At 42.7% G+C, this 23,625-nt stretch overlaps 1 protein-coding gene and 1 long non-coding RNA gene across 2 annotated transcripts in view; one reads left to right on the top strand and one right to left on the bottom strand.

Annotated features, from left to right (window-relative positions):
- Positions 1–79: 79 nt before the first annotated feature.
- LOC135907614 (uncharacterized) overlaps positions 80–23,625 on the bottom strand; it is a 92,995-nt gene continuing 69,449 nt past the window's right edge. The window contains exons 3-4 of the long non-coding RNA XR_011509224.1: positions 3,603–3,666; positions 80–662 (exon numbers count right to left, since the gene is read on the bottom strand). This is a non-coding gene — a long non-coding RNA (uncharacterized lncRNA). The remainder of the gene's footprint in view (positions 663–3,602; positions 3,667–23,625) is intronic.
- Positions 17,113–23,625, top strand: part of LOC135907613 (mast cell protease 4-like) — a 29,519-nt gene continuing 23,006 nt past the window's right edge. Inside the window, exons 1-3 of the mRNA XM_065439293.2 lie at positions 17,113–17,269; positions 19,308–19,332; positions 19,425–19,498. Coding sequence (XP_065295365.2) covers positions 17,192–17,269; positions 19,308–19,332; positions 19,425–19,498 — 177 coding nt within the window. The 5' untranslated portion in view covers positions 17,113–17,191. The remainder of the gene's footprint in view (positions 17,270–19,307; positions 19,333–19,424; positions 19,499–23,625) is intronic.

A 23,625-nucleotide genomic window follows, 5' to 3' on the forward strand; every position in this document is an offset into this window, starting at 1 on the left:
AGTTTCCGTCTCACTAATTCATTTTGTTTTATCTCATATTCAGTGCACTAAAATGTCCTCCTCAAAGTAGCAGCTTAAGAAACAAATAACGTGCGACAAATTTAACCTTGCTGCGTTGAAAAAATGTTGCAGAATATCAGAATATTTATGTCAATGCTCATGACCACAAGACATTGCATGTCAATCCTATGTTCTAAAGAAAGGTACTGCAGATCTATCAGCTGCAGCATACTGGAATTGAATGAACCAAGTAACACTCACCCACCCTTCGCTACGCGTACTTCAAAACAAGATGTTTATGCTTCAGGATCAACATCTCCATTACAGTTATTGTCATTGCATCGCACTAAGCAAAGCTTTATTTGTATAGCGCTTCGTGATAATGCATGTCGTCTTCGTCCTTGTTGGGGTAGTCAGCTTTTATCGTCAATTGTTTCGCCGTGTATAAGATATTCTTGTCGGGAATGCACTTGTTTTCTCAAGGATCTGTCTCACTCATCGCCGTACGCGGGAGCACCTACTGCTGACATCGTTCCCGGCACTGTGCCGTGTCTACTGCGTTTGCACTGTGCCAGCAGCGCTTTCGGCCATATTCTCTCACATGTTCGCTGCCGAGTCACGTGAAGTCTCAGCAAAGGTGATAGTATGGCCGAGGGTGACCGCTGAAAAGTATGGTGACACAAATAGAAACGTTCATAAAAGTTCATAAAAAGCTCATCAAAAATCGCTTAGATAAGATTTAATGTGCGCGTGATCTGCATTTCTTAATAAATTTTAAGCCTAATCTATCCAATGCAAAAATGACTTCTTCGTCAGTCATCAGGAATAATTTGTCTTTTTTTTAGCCGACTTTCATGCTTGCGATATCCCACACCGTGCCTTAAACAACGCACAAAACAAAAAAATTATCACAAGAACGAAACGTTTGCATAACCGAGGCTAAACCTCTTAGCCTTTATCCTGTGTTGTGACTGAAGACGGCAATCATCCCTTTATGAAAATGTCAAAATAACAAAATTTGCTGAATCTCTAGTCAAAATATTACCAACCCCTTGTAGCCGCATCAGAATGCAGAAAGTATTGAAATTTATTTTAAAAAATTCCAATTGTGCAAAAAGCGGTGAGAGCATGCGTGTGTGGTAAGTACCGATTTTATTTGCCCTAACAGCAAACTGCCGCAAGCTATCACACGCGCGGGAAGCTCATCATGACTACCATTTTGTTTTTAGATTACCACTTTCCAGTGGCGATGGCCACATCGTCGACTAACCTGACATTTCACAACGATTGTCTTACTGCGAATAGTGTGTGCGTTCTCTTACTGCGGCGCCCTTTAAACTTAACATTCTGTACGCAGCGGAAGTAACATACAGGTTCGAGTGGCATGGATCTTCTGCATGGCAATTTAGAGGGTGGCTGCTCGGAGGGCTACCATGCTGGCGGCACGATTGACTAATGCGGCCGTATTGTCATCAAAAGTGATTATCCAAGGATATGACGTGTGGATAAAACACGCTGGTTTTAATAAGGACCAAAGGCCTCGTGTCCTATTCGGCGTCGCGAGAGCCACATTTGCCGGAAAACGTTCGTATACTCAAGTTATCGCTCGCCCCCCCCGCCTTTGTGCAGGATAGCCAACCACAAACGCGCATCTAATTAACCCTCCAGCCTTTCCTGTTTACAGCCCTGTTTCTTTGGGGATACGATTTCTTTCGCAAACATTCGCGTAAGTCGGCAGCCGACGAGTTGGCGTCTGTGGTTAACATGTTTTTAAGCAAGCAGGCCACCGGATTATTAGGGCCATGACAGCGTGCGTAAGAATGCACGAACACTGTAACTTACAGGCGCTACTGCGCACCTCAGGAGTCACGCAAAAAGCATCTACAGTACACCTTCATGCCACTTCTGCCATAGATAAGCGACTCATGAAACGCACTTTATGCTACCGGCAATGATATTGTGAGTAGCCTCGAGGAAGCAGCGAAGGTAGGCTAGCGAAAGTTTCGCAGTAAGTTTTCGTTTTCCAGGAATTTCATATCTGAGCTTTTGAATCTCGCAACAAGCACATTTTCCCCAAACAATTTTTTTGTTTTCTTTATTAGAGGTTTTCACTGTAAAATGAGCACTTGCTTAATTCATTTACCACTTCCCATTTCGTGTTTTACAGCCCTAATCCTGTTGTTTTATTGGACCATGGGAAATAGGCTTCCAGCACTTGCATCTAAACTGCTTTTACCGCCTTACCTACCATGCTGCTACCCAAACTCTCACAGAAAATGGCCAAATATTTTTATGCGAAGCATATTACGAGGGCTCAACCCAGCTCCTCAGGCGCGGCGGTGACCATGAAATCACGTGACACCGTGACGTCACGACAGAGGAGAAGTGGCTTTGGCTCAACTCTTGCAAGACGGGCTGGGTGAGAATCGAACCAGGGTCTCCGGAGTGTGGGACGGAGACGCTACCACTGAGCCACGAGTACAACGCTTCAAAGCGGTACAAAAGCGCCTCTAGTGAATGCGGTGTTGCCTTAGAAACGCGCTGTTTCTAAGGCGTGCGTCTCTTGCTCAGGCGCACATTTCGTTGCCGCGCCGAACGCTGCTTTGCTCGACGCTCACCGCGTCCAATGCGGGGCGCGTAGTCGCTGCCCTGTAGCCCATTGTCTTACACCCCTTGGCGGGTCGACGGGAACGCTGTCGCGTTCCACTCTTGAAGGCGAAGAAGTAATGCATGAGTTGTTTCTTCGTCTAGCCGAACCAAATATAGCCAAGCAACAGCAGTTCACCAGGCTAAACAGTGGTTCAACAACTAAAATAAAGGCTAGTATGCTTCGCATCCTGGGCTTAACCTTACCTAAGCCACAGCCATTTTTTTTAAAACTACACTTGCAGACATGTTTTATCTCCCCACAAAGAATAAATTCCCTTCTGTTGGCGCTGTCCCGTTGACGGCATCTTCCTCTCTACCAGAAATACAACTATTAGCACCGATATATAATAGGCTCGCGTAAGGAATTGCTAGAAAAAGCAAAGGACCGCCGACGAGTCGAACTTGTCCTTGACTTCTTTTACTAGAAAATCATCGACGAACTGAGCTCGTCGCCGGACGGAAGAGGTAGGCCTTAATAAAATGTTGGCCCAAAGGCTCTGCGACCCAGCTTCTAATACCACTAAGATGATGTGGCGGAAGGTATCTGCGCACGAATCGCAGGTGCTGTGCCTAGCTTCCACCACGCACCTATTCCCATTGTGTCCGAGGCTCGCCTAGCAGAGAGGAGTATCCCAATTTCACTCGCGGACCTTGACAGTGTATTCGCGAACTATAAGGTTTTCGTCGTCATTGGAACCAGAGCGCGCGGATTTTCGCCACGTGGTGCACGATGCAAAAAGTGAGCTGCTCAGCCGCAATCAGCATTACTGGTACGACGTTGTGTTCCCTCAAAGATGGAACCTGAGGAACTTCTTCCCCATCATCGAAGCTGGATAGTCTCCACCGGACATATCATTACGTCCAAGCGCACTGTCGAATTGCATAAACAAAGTTGTGAATAGGATGCATCTATTTCTCGTGGAATGGTATCTCATGAACGCTTTACCACATACCGTGACGCACGGAGAGCATTTGGCGGGCACGTCCTTTCATTCACAAGGCCACCAATCTTGTTACCTGCGTCCAAGAGCAAAATAATCTCAAGTGTGTACTGTATAGCGATTTCGCAATGTCAAAGGTGGATGCAATAGCGTTGCCCATAAGGTAATCCTAAGCGCACTGAAAGCCGAGGGAGTTGGCGATCGCGCAAATAAACAGAATGCACCACTATTTTCTGCGAGATATTTATTCATGAAGAGTGAGGATGGCAAAACTTGCGTACGCTGCAACTGACACGCTAAGATGACGCTGATGCCACAGCACGAAACATACGTAAAAGCGCATCCCCATTTATAATCGTGGTTTGATATCGCCTTGAAGCTCAATCAGCCGCTCTTGTCATTGCAGAAAAAGCTGTCGCTCATACATTCAAGGTGTCGCAGATAACGTCATCTGCGGCGGCCGAACATGCCAGCCTCCATGCCGCTGTGTGTTTTTATGACTGGCCAAGTAGTAGAAAGAGGGGTCATGTTATGTGACAGAAAAGCTGCTCTTTATGCGCGAAATATAGCGCGAAACCTAAACTGCTTGGAGTTCGTGAGTACTGCTAACTGCAATAATAAAGCTGTAAAATTCCTGCAGTTCTGGCCCTAATCGAAAAGCATCACTCATATCCGGATAATCTTGTCGGAATGTATTTGCAGACGTGTGCCGCGCGTAGCCTTCGGGGTGGCAGCACTACATGGTTCAAGGTGCCAAGATTTGTGTGAAAGAACAGACTGCAGCTGCAGTGCATGCCTTATACAAGCAAGCAAGTGCATGCCTTATCGCATGGGCAATAGAGTGAGTAGCTCTATTGCTACGATTACATTTGCCTTAGCGGTGACGGTCATGCTAAGGTGGTTTGCGCGGGCATTTTCCAACTCAGAACACCTAGCATCTGAAACTTGACCTAGACGCAATCATAACTAAAAAAATCACTTGACTTCCTTTCGGTTATGCCGCGTTGTGCCACTCCACACCTTTGCTTGCTGCGCTATCTATATTATGACCAAGATATGCCAAGTGCACCAAAAGCACTATTTGTGGTGTACCCTCGAACTCACCACAGCAAGACAATATAATTTATAACCTCTAGCACATTTTTTGTGAACATGTCCTTCTTTCTCTGATAATAGTTCGGTGGAGTGCTTTGTCTGATTACATTGTCTCTTGCACCGACCGCAAACAATCACGCGACAGAACCTCTGTGCTCATTTATGATACATTCATTCGGCTAATACTCCCAAACAGATACATCACGCATACTTTCTTAACACGTCTACATTACAGATTCCTAACTACTTTATTATTTCCTAAACTTTATTTTATTTATCGTACCGGGATGGGGGGGGGGAGCATCTTACGCCGCTGAAGACATGCCGTCAAAACATGCTGCGTTACAGTCTGCAGTTATTTTCGATGTAAATTTACTATCGGTTAATATTACATTTGTTCAAATAATATATCTATTTTTCAGTTATAAATCACATAGGATACCAATTTGTTCATCATCATCATCATCACCACCATCATCATCATCATCATCAGCCTGGTTGCGCCCACTGCAGGGCAAAGGCCTCTCCTAAACTTCTCCAACAACCCCGGTCATGTACTAATTGTGGCCATGTTGTCCCTGCAAACTTCTTAATTTCATCCGCCCACTAATTTGTTCATTACGGGCTTTATGTCCCCTCATTGTGTTATCCATGTGAGACCTTAAGCAGAAATAGTTAAAAAGAAACTAAAATGCAATGATGTCATTTTCATTAGGCGTAATCGTCCTTTATTGACAGTCTTTGACAAAAGCTAGGGTCCGTTTCTTTTTAAGTATTTGTGGCCTATAGACAATTCGCTGAGAAACGTTGCTTGATGCACTACGTGATACATATACTAGGTTAAACCAGCAAACAGCATAGATACTTGTAATAATAATGTTCAAGACAAAGAATATGTATGCGATCCTGTGAGCGTTATATTGTGTTAGATAATGGGCTGCCTGGTTTTAATATAGGCTTTAAATCAAATCAGTTCTATGGAAACGCGAAGGTGGAGGAAAGCTCGCGAAAGTGAACATTCCTTTATAGCTTCGTGCTAGAGTTGGGTGAACGACAATACTTTTTTTTTATTTCACACGTTTCGATACGCTTTATACATTGCCTGCATCAATAGCAGCGGATAATCTATCGTATGTCGACATTATGCGAGATAAATAACTTCAATTCTATCTGGTCAATGTCGGCCCGAGCGGCCTTTTCTCGCCAGTAGATCTGCGTGGCCGACGAACTGTGCCTCTCTTGAAACTGATGGCTCTTGCTTATCACAGGACGAGTTCAACCATGAGCTCGTCCAAGCCTGAAGCGTTAGCTTCACGCTTGGAGCTCGTCCTCGTGCTCCAAGCGTGAACGACGCTCCAAGCGTGAGCGACGCTTGAGCGAGCTCATGAGCTCGTCCAAACGTTAGCAAGCATGAAAGCAGTTCACGCACAGAGCGAAAATTTTACGTGGCAGTATTCTCGCGTATGTTTATATCAGAAACGCAATGACACTTTTTATGTTTACTTGGTCAGCAGCCACGCAGACACAATTACAGCGCCTCGCGTGGTTTGCAGCTGAAAGGCTTTGAAACATCTGAGGCGAATATGTAGACGTGTATTGTTGAGCACTGTACTAATGACTATAGACCAAATACGAGACAAGTGATCGGGTCAAGTAGGTGCTTCTTGAAATAGAATGCATGTTTGCATCAGGTGATCTGATTGGTATGTGTCACTCTTGGGCGCAACAAGCTGCATATAGATGGCGACTAACATCAGCAACCTTACTGACGGAATCGCGACAGTTCTTGACGGAAAGTTGCCGTTGAGCTAATTGACTGGACGTCATATAACAGAAAAAAAGCTGTGACCATCAGAAACGTAAACCCGTATAAACTTTCTAGCTTGCTATATTTGCTATAGTTGTGCACGTTTACTTGAACTCAGTAAGAATAATGTGCATCTAATTGTCTTTTGCACTGACTAATTTGTGAGATGTTGAACCATGATACTACTACGCTTCACATGTACGTAGCTCCCTTTCGGAGTACAGGTTTTCCAGTGCACCATGTGCAGCAAGTTTTGGGCGGAAGTTGCCATCAGTGTAAGCTGGACATTTGGCAAGAGGAAGGCTAAGGATGGGCTTCCAAACAAAAATAAAACGTGAAGAACAAAGTGCGTTTCACAACCTTTTTTATGCGTATCTATAACTTAGTTCCACAAGCTGCATTCATAAATCAATCAGTTACTACAAGAAATTTTAAAGGAACCCCAGCTGGTGCAGTTATTACGGGTCCCCCTGTACAGGGTCTTAGACTAGTTTACACATTCGCTACGTTAAATCAAACGATTTGCATGTCTTTTAAAGAAGCTAAGGGGATTTTCACAAATGCATATTTATGTGATGTAGAGCAAGTTTCTTCTTCCTAGGAGGCAAAGATAAACCCATAAATGTAGGCTGAGACGATTACAAACAAACAACGAGCTTTGGTGCAATCTTTATCTTGATATCTGGCTTATAAGCACTATTAGTTAACCTACAAGGCATGCGACTATTAGGAATAAAGTACACAGAATATTAAGTGGAGCTGCAGTAGTGAATGGCTTTCCTACAATGCCAATAAATCACATATTGCTTGAGGAGAGGCACCATAAGAGAGAAAAAAACAATGGAAGAAAAGATGGCTTGCGACGCTGCTTTAGCTTGCAGTGTTCTCACTTGGTTCTAGGTAAAGTGTTTATAGTTTCAATTCATGGTTCCCTTCTAAGGCACAAAAGACTAACCTTACTAAGTTAGAGAGCTTCTCTTGAACTACGCCGGCCAAAACATGAGAATACAAAATTTGTGGCGTCTTGCTGACATACCAGATATGGATATCGTTCTGGTGTGACATTCCGAAACTAGATTTTCAACATCCTTTTCGCATCGATAATCATTTGTTTACAGAGATAATGAAAAGAGTTCTTTCTAGGGGTAATATTAGTCCTTTAAACTGATTTACCATGTGATTATTCGAGCTTACTTGACCCACAATGATTTCGGACCATGAAATGAAATGTTGAAGGACCGGTTACAAGGGCTTCAACCACATTACTTTCGCCTAGGCGATCCCATGTATGGCATCATGTTAGACATCGTTCACTGGAAGCCTTCGTTTCCGTTGGGGTTGTGCCTCTTATGGTCGAGCGACTACAGCTCACCCGCTTGCTGGCAAAAAATTCGATGTCCGAGCCCTCGAGGTGTGCAATTCCAAACATAGCCAGTAAAATTTTGAAGAGGTTGCAGTAGTCATGGTATCTTATTTGACAAATATTGTATATTTTGCACAGGTTGTTACAGGGAGTGGGTTATTAGATGGACAAAGAAGTACACGTTATATTTGTATATTGCAACAATGAACAAGCAAATCAATGAGCCCCTTTATATAAAGAATACACGTTACCCGGCGACAAGGTATATATGGTTATTATGACGCTGTACATATATCATATCTTACTATGTGAGCACGTTGTCTACAAAGTCAATTTTCGCGACATCCTGTTGCAAAACATTTCATGTCCTTAGATAATTAGGAACAAAGGAAAATTTGAATGCATCATAGCGTGTGACGTATGGCCTAAGGTGCTTGTCGTGACAATTTCCACTGTTATGGAGATTGGGGCGATTTCAGTGCTTGTGTATATCGCTGTTGATAAAGTTGTGATAAAACATGAAAAATAATTTAATTGCAGCCATTCACCGCCTAAAAGCAAACGTAGATATTCCTGCTGCATTTAGGACACCACACACATATTCGTAGGGAGAGGAATTTGAATGAATGAACCGTAGTGGCCTATAGAGGATGCTTTCTTATCTGCAAGGTATACCAAATCATGATTCCAAACCATACTAGCTTACTCGATAATTGGTCGCAATACTGTTCTATAAGTTATTAGCTTGACATAATAAAGGACCTTAACAGAGTTGTTTTGATAGAACGTGAGCGTTCTGAGTTCTTTGGTTCATATATTATCAATGTGGACGTTCCATTTGAGCTTACGTCTAATCGTTCTGAATCAATATTTTCGGCGTTTGTTAGTTTTATATGAAAGTGCAGGAATTTTTAGCTTAATGTAATCAAGGTCATACGGCTCATATACGCCTACTTTGTTTTATTGATGTGAACCATGTCGGACGTATTGCGCCGTGGAGCGATTTTACTTAGTGATGAGCTAATTTGTTTCTACTCATTTGTGCTGCGCATGGAGGTGCACACCATGAAATCGTCGGCAAATAAACGCACATTCCTTTCATTACGAACGAAAGTAGCAATGTCATTATATATAAGGGTATAGGAGAAATAATAGTGACCCATGTACCAATTTCTGCGGCACACCTGGGTACGCAGTGGTGCGTCTGCCTTAGCAGGCGTTTGGTGCGTTGCGAGACCACGAACCTAAGAACATGAGGGTTGGACCTTTCCGCGTGTAGCCATGCGTGGCTTAGCCGTGTCTGGGAAAAGGGGACCCTGCGGGTTAAGCCGCTGCCGGGTATTCGGACTTTTAAGGTACCCCGGCAGAGGCAACACACAACTTTGGCCACCTCGAGACTGACCCCCCTGTAGGAAAACGGCAGTCCCCTTTTCCTCTCTTTCTCTTCAAACCTTAGTCTCTCTAATATTTTGGTATTTCCTGTCTTGTTCGCTCTTCCATATACTTCATTTTTCTTTGGCAACAAGGGTTAGCCTTGTTTGGCTATCCTACCTTTGGTGCACCATATTTCGTTATAGTGACAGTGTATGACTGACGTTGTGCAGAGTTGTACGCAAGCTCTGCCGCGTCTCCACGTGGGACTTCGTGGTGGGCGGTTGGCACTGTTGCCGTGCACATTTTCTTATGGCAGCGCGAACTTCGGTTCCCTATGACCGCCGTCTGAAAGGATGCCGCACCGGAGCAACGCCCAGTTCTCCTTTCGGAGGAATGCTCTATTATTTCCCAAGTACAATGTAGTCTACAGCAAAAACAACATACCAGTAGGAAAGCGCTCTATGTTCCTCATGGCAAAGTGCCTGAAAGACATAAGTGGACCGACATACTAAGTCTCAAAAATGTCCAGCGGGGACCTGCTCCTAGAAAAAGATTAAGCACAATAGTTCTCGGAACTTACCATGATTGGCGACGCGACAGGGACAAGTTCAGCCCACACAACAATAACTGCATGCAGGGGTGTCTTATCTGAGGAGGCCTTTCTTGGCTTGAGCGATGACGAACTGCTGGAAGGTCTCCAGGAACAAAATCTTACCAATGACCATGAAATTCCTACAAAATATTGCATGCTTACCTTTGGAACAACTGAAATGCCTACCTCGCTTGATGGAGGGTAAGTGAAATTAAACGTCCGACCATATATTTGAAACGCCAGTCGGTATTTCAAGTGCCATAGGTTCGGACATATTTCAAGTGCACGCCGAGGCGTAACAACCTGTGCTAAGCAGCTCCGATGATGATGAATCTAACAACTGCACTCCTTCCCCACATTGTATTAATTGAAAAGGAGACCATCCAGCTTACACGCGGTCTTGCCCTTGCTTAAAAATGGAAAAACAAGTAATTGCACAAACTGTGAAAGAAAAAAAATCTCATTCTTGGAATCCAGAAAGCGACTATCGTGCGTTTCGCGAGGAAGTTATGCCCATATCACGCAGGTGGCGGCAGTGTCACAAAGGTGTCAGGATTCCTCCGAGATCGCGGGCAGCAGTGGCGTAGTGACCCCTCCCGCCCCCAGGGCTGAAGCAGCCAGTGATGCTCCATCCTCGTCGAAGGGCCTGGAGACACCAGTCCCACAGGGCCCTAAAATCAACCGAGCCCCGAAGCCGGAGACACGTGTCTCGGCGCCTAACTCTCGGTCCTCCAGCGCTTCACAGAGAGCGATGGAAGTCGACGCAAATACGCCGGTGGCGTTGTCGCCGAAGGGCAAGCGCTCTCTCGGACGCACAAATACGTACAAAGTCCCAATTACCACGTTAAATAAGAAAGCGATAACCTGAAGGTTATCGCTCCTTTGCGTCAGCCTTCTTTAGTTCTGTATCAGCTAACATCGTTATAATTTTAATCCACTTTCAATGCAGTTTGTTTTTCACTTTCAGTTGCAAAGTGACTTTTATAATTCAGCGGAATTGCAGAGGACTCTTACCTAATTTAGATGACACCAAGTGCAGGTTAAGTAACTTCTCTCCTGTGGCATTGCGCGTACTGGAAACTAACCCAGATGAAAAACCTTTAAAAACTGTTAAAAGGTTTTACTGTCACATGGGGCAGCCGTATTCAGGCAAAATGGCTTTCGAGTGGTGTACCCATTGTTTGCAGGGCTGTATCGCAGCTACAGAACTTGCCAGTAGCAGTCACAAGGAAGTCGTTGCTGTCACATTTTTAGCACAAAAAACCATCACCATTTGTTCAATATTTCTTCCAACGTATTTGCATTTTACTGTACGAAATCTAGCGTTGAGTTTAAACCGGCTACATGAACCTGCTTATTAGCGGGTGATTTTAGCACACATAACACGTTATGAGGTAGTAACACAACTAACACTGGGGCACAAACACTTGAAGATTTTATCCTAACAAATGACATATGCCTTTTAAACGCTGGTGCGGCAACCTACTACTCCGCAAGCACAGCAGCTATGAGTTGCCTTGATTTGGTACTTTGTTCACAATCTCTATTCACTGGCGATAGCTAATCCCTATGGAAATGACCATATGCCCACATACATAAAGCTAACATACTACCTATCCTACCTTCCTGAGCACCCTGTTGGAAACTCCGTCAGCAAATTGGCCTCTCGTTAGCGAAACAGCCAGTCTGGATAAAGTGACTTTAGATTACCTATAGACAAAGCGAATGAGAGGATTATCACTTGCATAGTTGCTGCGGCGGAAGAGGCTATTCCCCAATTTACTGGATTCTCAAAGATTAAACCAAAACCCTGGTGGGCGAACTAGTGCACAGAAGCTAAAAAATTTTAAAAAGGGCGTGGTGTATTTTCTGAAGGTACCCAACACACGATAATCTTCTGTCATTCAAAAAAGGGAAAGTGAAAGCAAGGTACATCCGCAGGCAAGCCGACAATACCTAACAGAAAAGAGAATGGAGGACGAGGTTCTCCAGCTTAGGGGGGATTATGCTCCCTAAATGATCCCAATACTCTCAGCTCCTAGCGTGCAAACAAGTCTACAGGAGCAAGCACACATATTAGACCTAGACTTTTACACAGTATCTACCTCAGCAAACTATAGTCCGCAACCTTCCTGAAACAGAAACAGTCCGCAGAACACCAAAAGCTTCCGACAAACGGAAGTTCGGATCGTCAATTTAATGCCTCTTTAATGCTTCATGAAATAAACAGTCATCTCTTCGGGCAAGAAGTTAGCTCCTGGTGCTGACAAAATACATCACACTATGCTCACCCACCTTTCCCGGAAAGCAGTGAAGACCCTGTTGCGTTTCTTCAACGAGATCTGGGAAATGGGTAAAATGCCTGCAGAGTGAAAAAAGCAGTTATTGTACCATTCCCGAACGCGAGAAACTCACCAAATACTCCCAGCAGTTATAGACCTCTAGCACCAACAAGTTGCATGTCAAAATAATATAAACCCTAATATGAAAGGGTAGTACACGTTTTCGAAACATAATTTACTACAAGAAAGGCTGCACAACAGCTGACCATGTTGTTCGTCTTGAACGTACTATACGTGAGGCTTTACTTTACAAACAATGATACCTTGCAGTCTTTTTAGACCTAGAAATAGCATACGACGCCAAATGGAGGTATGGTATTTTGCAATATTCAGGAGGAATATGAATACGCAGCACAATGTTCAACTGTTCAGCCGATTTTCTATCAAACCGGACATTTCAAGTCCACCTGGGTGCAAAATCGCCCAGAGTTTTCGTCCAAGAAAATTGCGTCCCACAGGGTTGCGTATTAAGCAACACGGTTTTCGTGGTGACGATGAACTCCGTAAGTTCACTTACACCGTCCAACATTATGCGCTCTTCATACGTCGACGACCTTGAAATTGCATGACAAGTTGACACAGTGGGCAGATAAAAATGGATTACGGTTTTCTGCACAAAAAACTACGGCAGCCGTGTTTTCCTTAAAAACAGTGTTACACCTGGACACAGCTCTCAAATTAGACGAGAGCCCACTTTCATATCAGGGCCCAAGTTTGTGTTGAATAATTTTTGATTATACGTTAAATGTCATCGCCCACATAACCAGCGTAAGAACTAAGGTAAACTAACAATGCTCAAGGTCCTATCAAGGAAACATTGGGGGCGTTGACCGAACATGCCTGCTGAGTATTTACCGTTCTGTCATGCGCAGCATTCTTGACTACGGTTGCATAATTTACGGGTACGCAAGACAGTCGTACATCAGACGTCTTGATCCCACAAATAGACACGGACTACGCTCAGGAATCGTTGCGTATAGGACATCAGCAGTAGAAAGCCTATATGCCAACAGTAACGAACCCTTTTGGAACACCGAAGATCCTTCCTCAAAGTTTCGTGTGTGCTCCGAATCACAGCTTAACGTTGTCATATATTCCACACTCTTGTCACTTACTCTATGAACAGAGTATACTTTATAAAGAAACCACATAGCTTAAAACCACATATCCTTCGTCTCCATGAAATGTGCCGAAACTAAAATGTTTCGAGCCATGCTCTCAGGGTCGCCAAAAGACCAAGCAGACTGCCCCCGTGGTGTAATTTGGACAGCTTTGTGATTTCGCTCGTACATACGACGCGAAAAAAGGAACACCGCGTTAAATTATAATGCAAGCTTTCTCAGAATTACAATTAAAATACAAAGACTACACTGAGTTTTACACTGACGGGTGCAAGGCAATTGAACATGTCGGAAGTGCAGACGTATTGGAGCATTGGGAACGTTGTCTTAGGTTGCCACAGTTTGCTTCGGCTTTTACAGCCGAAGCATACAACCTGCTTATGGCTTTGCAAAACATAGTAACATGAGATGATTAAAAAGCAGTGGTCTACACAGATTCTTTCAGTTCACCTAATTCCCTCCATAAAAAAGCAGAGTGGCAACCCCTTCTCGGCGGCATCCCGAGAATGCTTGGGGAAAGTGAAAATCGTGGTAAATTAATTCTTCTCTGGTGGGTTAGAAGCGACTTCGGAATCGCGGGAAATGAAAAGGCGGACAATCATGCAGCAATGACCGTCCATGAAAGTCAAACAGAAATAAATCTTCTTATTCAAAGACACTGTCCGGGTAGTCCGTGCTTCGATCACCTCAAAGCGGCAAAAAGAATGGAACTGTCAAATTAACACTACAAATAGTAAAGCCCATACTACAGGAGTGGAAGCCATCGTACCGCCAGGAACGTTTTATGCAAGTTATCCTGTATCGCGTTCGTATTGGACACACACATCTCACGCTTAACTTTTTTATTGAAATATGAAGAACAAGCGCTTTGTAATCAATGCCAATAAACTCTAACCATGAATCATATTTTGATTATATGCCCGCTGTCGGAGAATAAAGACAGAAATATTTTTTTGACCCTAGGTTAAAACGCACTTGTCTCTGGAGACGATATTTTTAGGCTCCTAGAAGAGACAATTTCTTAAATAAACTGTAAAGTAATAATGTTTGTTGCATGAAGCAGTTCCATAAAACAATACATTCTCACCTTGTGCATGGCGAATCATAGCCGCAGTTGCTTTTGTGCCAGAATACCGTACATACCTAACTAACTGGATAAGCTCCTCGATCAGTCTGGAATGTACGACTGGTATAGGTGACTTGGAGAAATCAATAAATATAGCATCACTTTGGAATCTAGAATGATTTACTAAGCCGAAATTCTTTATTTCTATTTATTTAGTAACTGTTAGTGGATTTCTAAAGCCGTGTTGTATTGAATAGTATTTTTTTTAAATACGCCGCGAGGGCTATGCGTTTGATGTGCTCCTTTAATTGAAACAATAACTTGTTAGTGTTAAGAACCGTTATTTTTCAAGTATGTTTTTTTTTGCGACTGATTGGGGGTTGATTCCGCACATTTTAAATGGGCAGGAATTGTAGCTGGTCTTAGAACAAGCGCGCAAAAAATAACTAATTGTTGTGCATATCATTTCATAAGCGCATTCAGTATCTTATCAGGACCCTGCACCTTTTTGTTATTGAATTGTATAAGTCAGTTCAATACATCTCGCTAGCATAACAATTTCTCTAATAAACATATCAGCCTGAGCGAAAGACTTATACCTATAGGTGCTGAACTTGGCGGCATAAGGTGAAATTAATTGTGGAACGTATTACCTTTCAAGACGTTCATTTGTGACTACTGAGAAGCTTTGGGATTTTTAAATTTACTGGGGGCTAAGGGTGAAATTAGTTGTGCAATTCCCTTTCAGGGCGCGCATTTGTGACTACTGAGAGGCTTTGGAAATTTTAAATTTACTAACTCTCTTCTGGTTTTGAGAAGTATCTGTAAAGCTTTCGTGGTTGTTTCCTCATAAAGCACTTCAATTATTAAATACTCTTCACCAATTTGTTTATTTCTTCATATATACCTTCTCTGTATTGTTCTTGCTCTATTTCCCATTTTGCGTTTGAGCTGAAATATACAGCGTGTTATCCAATGGGTCCCACGCCTGGTCCTCTTAAATTTGGTGGCATATTAGAAAAAAAGTTACATGCAAGTGAATTTTATTATCACGAACAATTTGCTTTGTAGGCGTACAATTATGAAAAATATAAGACCTACCTATTAAGGACCAGAATGTTACTGTCCCAGACAAGAAGGGATACGCTGTATTACAGTAATATATTCATACCAATAAAAATTTTAGAATACTGAGAGCTTGTATGGATTTAGCATGGGAAAAGCTAATCAATAAAAACTTCTACCTGCTTCAGTAAGCTTGGTACTCTGTGTACGTACATGCGCTGCTAGGCTGCACGTAATGGTTTGAAAAACGCTCCTTTACATCACCTCCAATGAAAAAGCATCAAAATAACGTGAATAAGGCAGGACGTTATATTATAGTTAATGCCAATGTAAGCTTCCGGCTGCCTCACAGTTTCAATTTTGGATGGGCTATAAGGTGTTGCTTTTTATGCAAAATAATGCACGACACTACGGAGTAAAATATTTTTTGTTATTTTTGAGTAAAATGATGTACCCGCCATGCTTGCTTAGTGGCTGTGTAGTTGGGCTGATAAGCAGGAGGTCACGGAAATGTGTCCCGGCCATGGCGGTGGCATTTCCATTGGGGCGAATTGCGAAAACACCCGTTTACTTAGGTTTAGGTGCACGTTAAAGCAATCCAGGTCCTCGAAATGATTCTGGAGTCCCCCACTGTGGTTTATCTCATAATTAGACGGTGATTTCGGCACGTAAAATTCAATATTTTATTTTAAATAATCTATGGGCCTATGCACAACTTTCATTTTTGTCCCTTAATGTATTCCTTACTTTTTATTCGAGGAATCCATATGTTGCATCTCGTATTCTGAAGATTTGGATTCCTCATTCAATTAACATATTTTTAGGTAAACGTGGCTTTGCTCCACCAGAGGGACGCCTGGCCTACATAGAAGCTTGCGTTTCGCAGCCTCACGTAGCATCACCATTTGCATGCCTGCAACTAAATATTTCCTGAGCTATCCAATTCTGTTTTATTGTATAGATATAGTGTCGGTCACGTTAGCGCCTAAAAACAGTAAGATTCAGTCTATACATACCTACTATATTGACTCAATATTGCTTCTGCAGAAGCATTCCTGTTATAATAAAATAGATTTTTTTATTATTTAGCTGCATGCGCTCTCAGTCAAACCACTCCTTGAATGCTTTTCTGGGACAGAGGCATATTCGTCATCAGCATCTATTCCACGTCGTCTTAATAAAAGTTTGAGCAATGACATTTGGTTTCGTGAATAGTTGTCATCACTAGGCTGAAAACTAATGACATCGCAAATGGCGCCAGCGTGCTTTATACCCTAGTTTTATTTGACTTCCTATTCAGCAAACTTCAGCACTGCGTCGATTAAAAGAGCTACAGAGGAACTTCGCTAGGGCATGTCAAAACTACGATGTCAACTTGCCTTACTCGCCATTTTCCGCTCAACACATTTGTAAGCAACATAGCCCAATGGTATATAGATTTCTCGTGCTCATTGACAGCAGCGCTGTAGACGTGAGAAATAGTGCTTTTGTTAATACCCAAGCGCACGTGGGAGTTGTTTGATTCGTTCGATTCCTGCGTGCAAGTAGGTCACATTGCGCGCTGACATATGGGAGCCGTCTCGCTACCAACGATATATGAACATCGCGTTTTGTAGGCTAGGACCGCACAAGATGAAGTTACATAGAAGAAGCTGATTGCTGGGTCCGGCAACAGCAAACATGTGTGTTCATAATAAAAGGGCAATACAAACTTGAGCATTACCCTTTTGCCAAGGGAGCGGCCGTATTACATCAACGGCACTTAGAATAAACGTAATGGCTCGCTATCCAAAAGCGCGAGTCGGAATTACCTTGCTGCTTTTCTCTCTTGCTTCGATATGGACAGAAGCTCAGGTGAGAAGTTTAAAAATATATATATTGCTCCTTTTGAATTAGCTCGTGTTAAATGCTTCGTTATGCTGCTTTTAAATTTTTGCTGAGTATATGAAGAAGCGTGACAAGGTTATCCCAGGCATCTGTTAATCTGCGCTGTGATATGCCTCTGGAAAAATTCACTTAGAAACATACGTTGTGAGCTCCGTTATACATACTACTGATACTAAGGTACTTCACGATGCTGCTTGCACTCGCTCTATTAATTTTTTTTCCCTCATTACTGAATGTTGGTCAACTGGTTGATGTGGGCCGAAAAGCGGTACTTTCTACTTACTTTTTATGCAAGTGAAACCGACGTCCTAAATAGTTCAGTGATCTTCATATAAATGATGCATTTTCCGTGAAGAATATTATAAAGCAATGTAATTAGATAGTCCCATTTTACTTACGTCATTGTGGTACATTATGTATGGTGCAGCGCTGCTTCGCCTGAGGAAATGAATTTCACCCTTGACCATGGCGAATGCATGTCGATAGACGTAAAAGCAAAAACAAATTTTCATTTGTTGTCTTTCATTTCTGTAATTTTTTTTACCCGAAGGGACCAGAATCGGGCATGCATACGGGGGGCATAACAATAAGAAACTTCTAAAGGAGGTAATATGCATGAAAAACGACACACAAATAAAATACACAAATGTTTTCCGTATTGGGGAAATACAGTCCATCTACTAGTAACAAGAAGCAGTGACTATAATATGCAATGATACAAGGTCGAGCTGCAACACTATCAGAATTACAGAATAAATGCATGAAAGTAATCAAAGCAAGTAAAGACGCGCAAGCAACATTGTTTCCTTTTTTATAAAAGATAAGCTGGGACGGCATGTTTGCTTATTAGGGAAGGCTAGTAGAGCCGATTGGAAAGATCATTCCTTAATGATGCTGATAGATTAAGGAAGGGTGCTCCACTCATTTGTTGATAAACTGATGGAAAGCGTAACTATTTTGTCTGAGGGAGGCGTGGGTATACCTTGTGTTCGTGGTCAATAGGAGCGGAAACGGGGGCTGCTGGATGAACTAATTTGCGTAAAAAAAGGCACTGTGACGGAAATAAATGCAGTGAAAATGGGATAATCGCAAACATTTTCTGCATATTACGAGAGGTCAAATGCCAAGTGCTTTTTTTAATAGTTGACGCACTGCCATGCTAGACGCACTGTCACACTGACAATGCTGGTGAATTGTCAGTACGGTTACTCCATTGGTTAACCTATCCAGAGTTTCTTGTTGGAAAGCTTTCTTGTTGGAATTGAATTTTAAGTTTGTGTAGTGACTGCTTGTACATCAATCACTCAGTCAATCACTCAGCTATTATGAGCAAATTGAAACTTTATACAAGTTCACTTTAGTGAAGCACAGCGCCACCGAAAGAACACTGACGCATTGCCTCTGCTAATCCGAAGTGGTAAACACTGCCTGGAATAATTCTGCCTTTGGAATTCCATGTTTCGCGTGAGGATAACAGTAAAAATGTATCAATTAGGTTCCTACAAGTTCATAATCAGGCTGTTCTGAACATTGATAGATTAGATATCATTGCTTACTTCTGTTCAACTCATGAAATTCGACATATATAACGCTCAACCCTCTTCCTTCCAACTGGTGCATGATGTAAAATAATCAATATAAGCTTTATGTCGAATTTACCGCAATGAAACTCCTGCAAATGTTTCTGCATACGAAAAGTGACCGAACAACGAAAACTTCAGGTGTTACATACGATCTGCAGTAGGCTGTTGGACAACTATTACAATGTTATACTACGCTTGAATTATACTCTTTTGATTTCAGCGGTTTTTGTTTGAAAACTATATAGAAAATAAACAACATCCACTGTGGGTGTTACTATGAAATTGAAATTTTCTTTGATCATAAATATCGCAATGCCGAGAGTCAGTCTATTCTTTTGGTAAGGAGAACAACAAACGAGCAAATGCAGGACAGAAGGTTTCTACTAACTTCATATCTTTTACTTACTTTGAATTCGTCACAGGCAAGGACATTCCGGAACTACAAGTGTGAGTAGTTTTTGATCTGCAATGTCAAATTTACTGCAAAAAAGCAACAAGACTATTACAATATGAGCCCAAACTCACTGTAAATATTTCAGACTGCGGCCTGTCAGAGCCAGTTCCAAAAATTATCAACGGGACCTTCGTGTCAAGGCCTCAAGTCCCATGGCTGGTGAGATATGCTCGTTTGAAGATACGATTTAGTTAAGCTACCTGCTCTCTCCCTGCCTGAATGGTTTATGCCGAATATACAAAAAAGTACTTTCCATATATATTTCTACAACATTTATCGAGTCTTTTGATAAAATGATTACGGTTTTTCCTTAATACTTCTACAATCTTTTTCCCGTAAACTTGAATTTGAAAAAGGAAATATGCGAACGTGAACCAGGAAGGTATGCGAACTTAGAAAGACCAAGTTTCATTAGCATGTCATGAGGAAACTTACTTTTATATCTCGTGGACAGCCAGATATTGCTTTCTCTGCTACATACGGCTACTTTCACTCCCCTCATGCATTCATTGGGTGACTGAGTGATTGTATAAACATGAGTGATTATGTTATCCTTGGTACCGAGTGGGTATGGTTATACTTCGAAACTACGGGGCCTTCTGAAATAGTGAATTTCTTAACACAAAATATTTTTACCTTCGGCTCTGGCTCATAACCTGAGGACAACCTTGTGAATGCGCTCTATTTTTTTCCTGGTAGCAATTACTTGGGCATACCTGTGAAATTCGAAAGAGCTGAAATTTCCTCAGGCCTAGTTTTCAATAATAAAAGTATCGGGCGCACAAGCTTTGGGTATTGACAACAGAGCCAGATCCCATAGCCTAGTGAGTGGGAAAATCGCATCCTATAGGAAGTTATGCGCTTTCACGATGTCCTCGAGTCAGCGTTTATCTGGATGCACTCGTTTTCACGTTCCATATACATATAGTACAACTGTGGCATGTCTTAGCATGGCCAGTCAAGAGTGCGCGTCTGGCATGGGGGCAGGCGCGCGCTCCAAACAGGTCGAAGTCGAATGTTCTCCAACGCTGACGTGGATCGGACAATGCTTTGCTTGTTTGGTTTGAGCGATCGAAGCAAGGCATTGAAGGAGCGGGCGTCTATTGCTGTTCCAAAAATCATCTCGTTTCCGTTGTTACATAAACGGCTTGCTTTGGCAGACCTCCTAATAAGCTGACACAGCCACAACACCGTCTGGTTGGCACCTGGTACCCTTATCGCAGATATTTATTCAAAGCAAAGCTTATATTGGCTCACAAGTGGCGTTGTGCTGGAAACAAAAGAAGTTGCTCCAAGGACAGACCAGCTGCGGGAAAAGGCAGTTTGATGAGTTCATACCGGGGCCTGCGCCAGGGCGTGAGCCATCAGCAAGGATTCCAACTCCATAGGCGCTCGCTCACGCCACGCGTGCAACCAATCAGAGCCGTTTCGCTTCCGCCAAAGAATGAAAGGGCAGGAAATGGTGTCCCGCGCGCTGCGCCGGCTTCGTTTCCATTGAATTCAGTCTAGAAAAGCGGATGGGACAGCCACGCTTTCTGCGTTCTCCGAGAAACAGGCAGCCTTCGACGAGCAGCGGCGAGAAGTTGCCCGTGTAAGGGCTCACCGTCGGTAGGCCGATCGAGCGTTTAGAGCCGCCCGAGCACAGACAATCCGGCAGCAACGAGAAGATACAGAGCTGAGGGAGTGGGAGGCCGAAGCAATCCTGCACCATTAACCTTCTGGGTTACTTAACCGCGAGGAAGGTCAGGTGTACGCAGGACTAGCTTCGCTTACCCGCATTTTTCGATAGAGGAAGGGTTGCTCATTTTTTTTCACATTTGGGATGCAAGAATATGTATTAGTGCAGGAAATGTCTGAAATAAAAAAAGGAAATGAAAATGAAAATCTGAAAAATAAGGAAATGTCTTAAAAAAAAGAATTTTACATGTCGCGTCTGTTATTTCTTTATTAAGCAAAACAGTCATAATGTTAAGCGTACTAGGTGTGGCAGACCTGAGTAAACAATCCTACATTGCTAAACACTATTTTCTTGTTGACAAAGAAGCTTCGAAGTGAATCCATTCATGTGTGACTCGATATGCCGTCATAAAAGCAACAACGAACTCCTAATGATTTGTTGGTGTATTTTTTTTTCCTTTTGATGCTCTGCAAGTTTGCTCTAGTAAGTATAGTAGTAGTATATGGCTTAATATAACGGTATGCAGTAATGGTTAATTTTCCAGTCGTTCTCAAAAATGCCGAATGGTGCCTGACGTCATACTTAACAGCACTACTGATCTGTTGTGCAATGCAAGGTGCGTGTGTGGCGATGTAACATTTCTTACCGAAGAAACAGCGTGAAGACTGGCAAACCGCTTAAGTTCACATATATTTTGCTCTCAGCATATCTGTTTGTATGTGGTATTTTTCATCATAGAATATTGCATATGTTTCGATTGCCGCGAGAGACAATCCGTTAGCACTCAATTCTGTCTTCAAAAGAGGTAACTGTGAAGTGCTTCAGAGTGGAAATTATACCTGCAATTATCTTGTGTCCTCATTTTCACATTTTTATAATTATCAATAGTTATATTGTCCTCTTGAATCAATCATGCTTAGTTTTACTTTTTCTTGTTTACTTCCACGTGATAAAGAACTATTCATTTGCATATACTTGCCGCCAATATTTAAAGGTATCGTTAAGGCAGTTGTTTACAATATTTGACGTGTATTTGTTAACCCTTCTGATTCGCGGGATAGCTTACGCCCACTACATGCAGTTATAGATGCTTTGGAAAAAGCGCCCCTTCAGGTAAAGTTCCTTATGACACCATAGTTTGATGCTTCAACCTGAACTGAAAATATATGGTACTAGTAAATAGCTTGGCGTTGCATAAGGAATGTCACTATTATCACGCATTAACATTTGTATATGAAAGGCTATCCTTACGCCCAAAGCGTGCATCTTTAAGAAAATGTATGTGTTAGTATGCTTCATAACGCCTTAGGTGCAACTTACCAGTTTAAGGGGACAAAGGTATTTTATTTCGCCGATTTGCCAAGAAACATTGTTTCGCTTGCTAGGCATTTGGCGTGGAACCAGAAACACCAGAAACAGAACAGTGCCTCGTCCTATCACAATTCTAGAGGGCAAGCTGTTATGGGTCATTCCAATAGCCGTTTCGATTGCAAATGGGGTCCGCCGCCGCCTGCACCCCAGCTGTCCCATGTTCATCGCAGCTATCGCCGGGAATGAGAAAAAAAAAATACCCATTCTCCGCTGAGATTGAACGTCGGTTCGCGGCGTGGCTGTTTGCTGCTCTACCACAGAGCCACGCCAGCTTTTTTTTTTCATACATAGTAGCAGGCTCTTCAGCAAGGCAAGAAAAACAACACGCTACAGAACATCGGGGTGACTGAAAGCACACATAAAAGTTAGGTAAGCGCGTGCACGTTTCCAGTAAAGGCATCTAGTCCAGCTCTGTTTGTTATGCAGCGCACACACTACAAACGTAGGAAACAGATTCCTGAGAAAGGGCCGTGTGTTTCGCCATGGTTCAGCGTGCCTGTCGCACATTCTACTGCGCCGAAGGCTATGTAGGCTGAGTACCATGAACATATCACATAGTGGGCCACAGGGATGTTTGAAAAGTAGGAAACGAATGGTGTATGGTGTTACATCTAAATCGTCATTAGGTGTTTTTAAGAGAGTGTCCCAGAAGAACACGGCATCCCTGCAATCTGGAAAACTGTGATCAATCGTTTCAGCATCTGGACACATGCACCAGTTAATCGACCACGCCCGAAACAGCCCCCTTTTTCTAACGAGGTTTTCAAAGCAAGGGTTACGCGAAGCTAACTTGCAAAAAAGTTTTGATACCTGGAGAAATGATAATTCAATGAATACGCTTAAATACATATAGGTGATGACATTCCAAATAAGATGCATAATAATGGGGAAAAGGAAACGATTTCCTTTGAGTGCAGCAGAAATTTCATTGCGGGTGGGAGTGAAGGTATATTCCATAATAATGTACGCCTTAAAAAAGTGAAGGCCTGCATCAACCTCCTTCAAGAAGCCCCATGGAGCCCTTGGTGTATCTCTGACAGATGACGACACAACTATTTCTAGAAGACAATTGATTAATCGAAGTTGGAAAATCTCTCTTAGAAATAGACTGTTTACATCACGAAAGGAGAGTAACCGGGAGTCAATTTGCCTAACAAAAATGTGAACTGGGCCATGATGTGAGATGCGTGCCGAGTAGCGTCTGTATGAGCGCCCTTTGTATCGAAGTTGCATATTA

This window comes from Dermacentor albipictus, chromosome 10, assembly GCF_038994185.2.
Source record: "Dermacentor albipictus isolate Rhodes 1998 colony chromosome 10, USDA_Dalb.pri_finalv2, whole genome shotgun sequence".
NCBI classification, from domain to species: Eukaryota; Metazoa; Arthropoda; class Arachnida; order Ixodida; family Ixodidae; genus Dermacentor; species Dermacentor albipictus.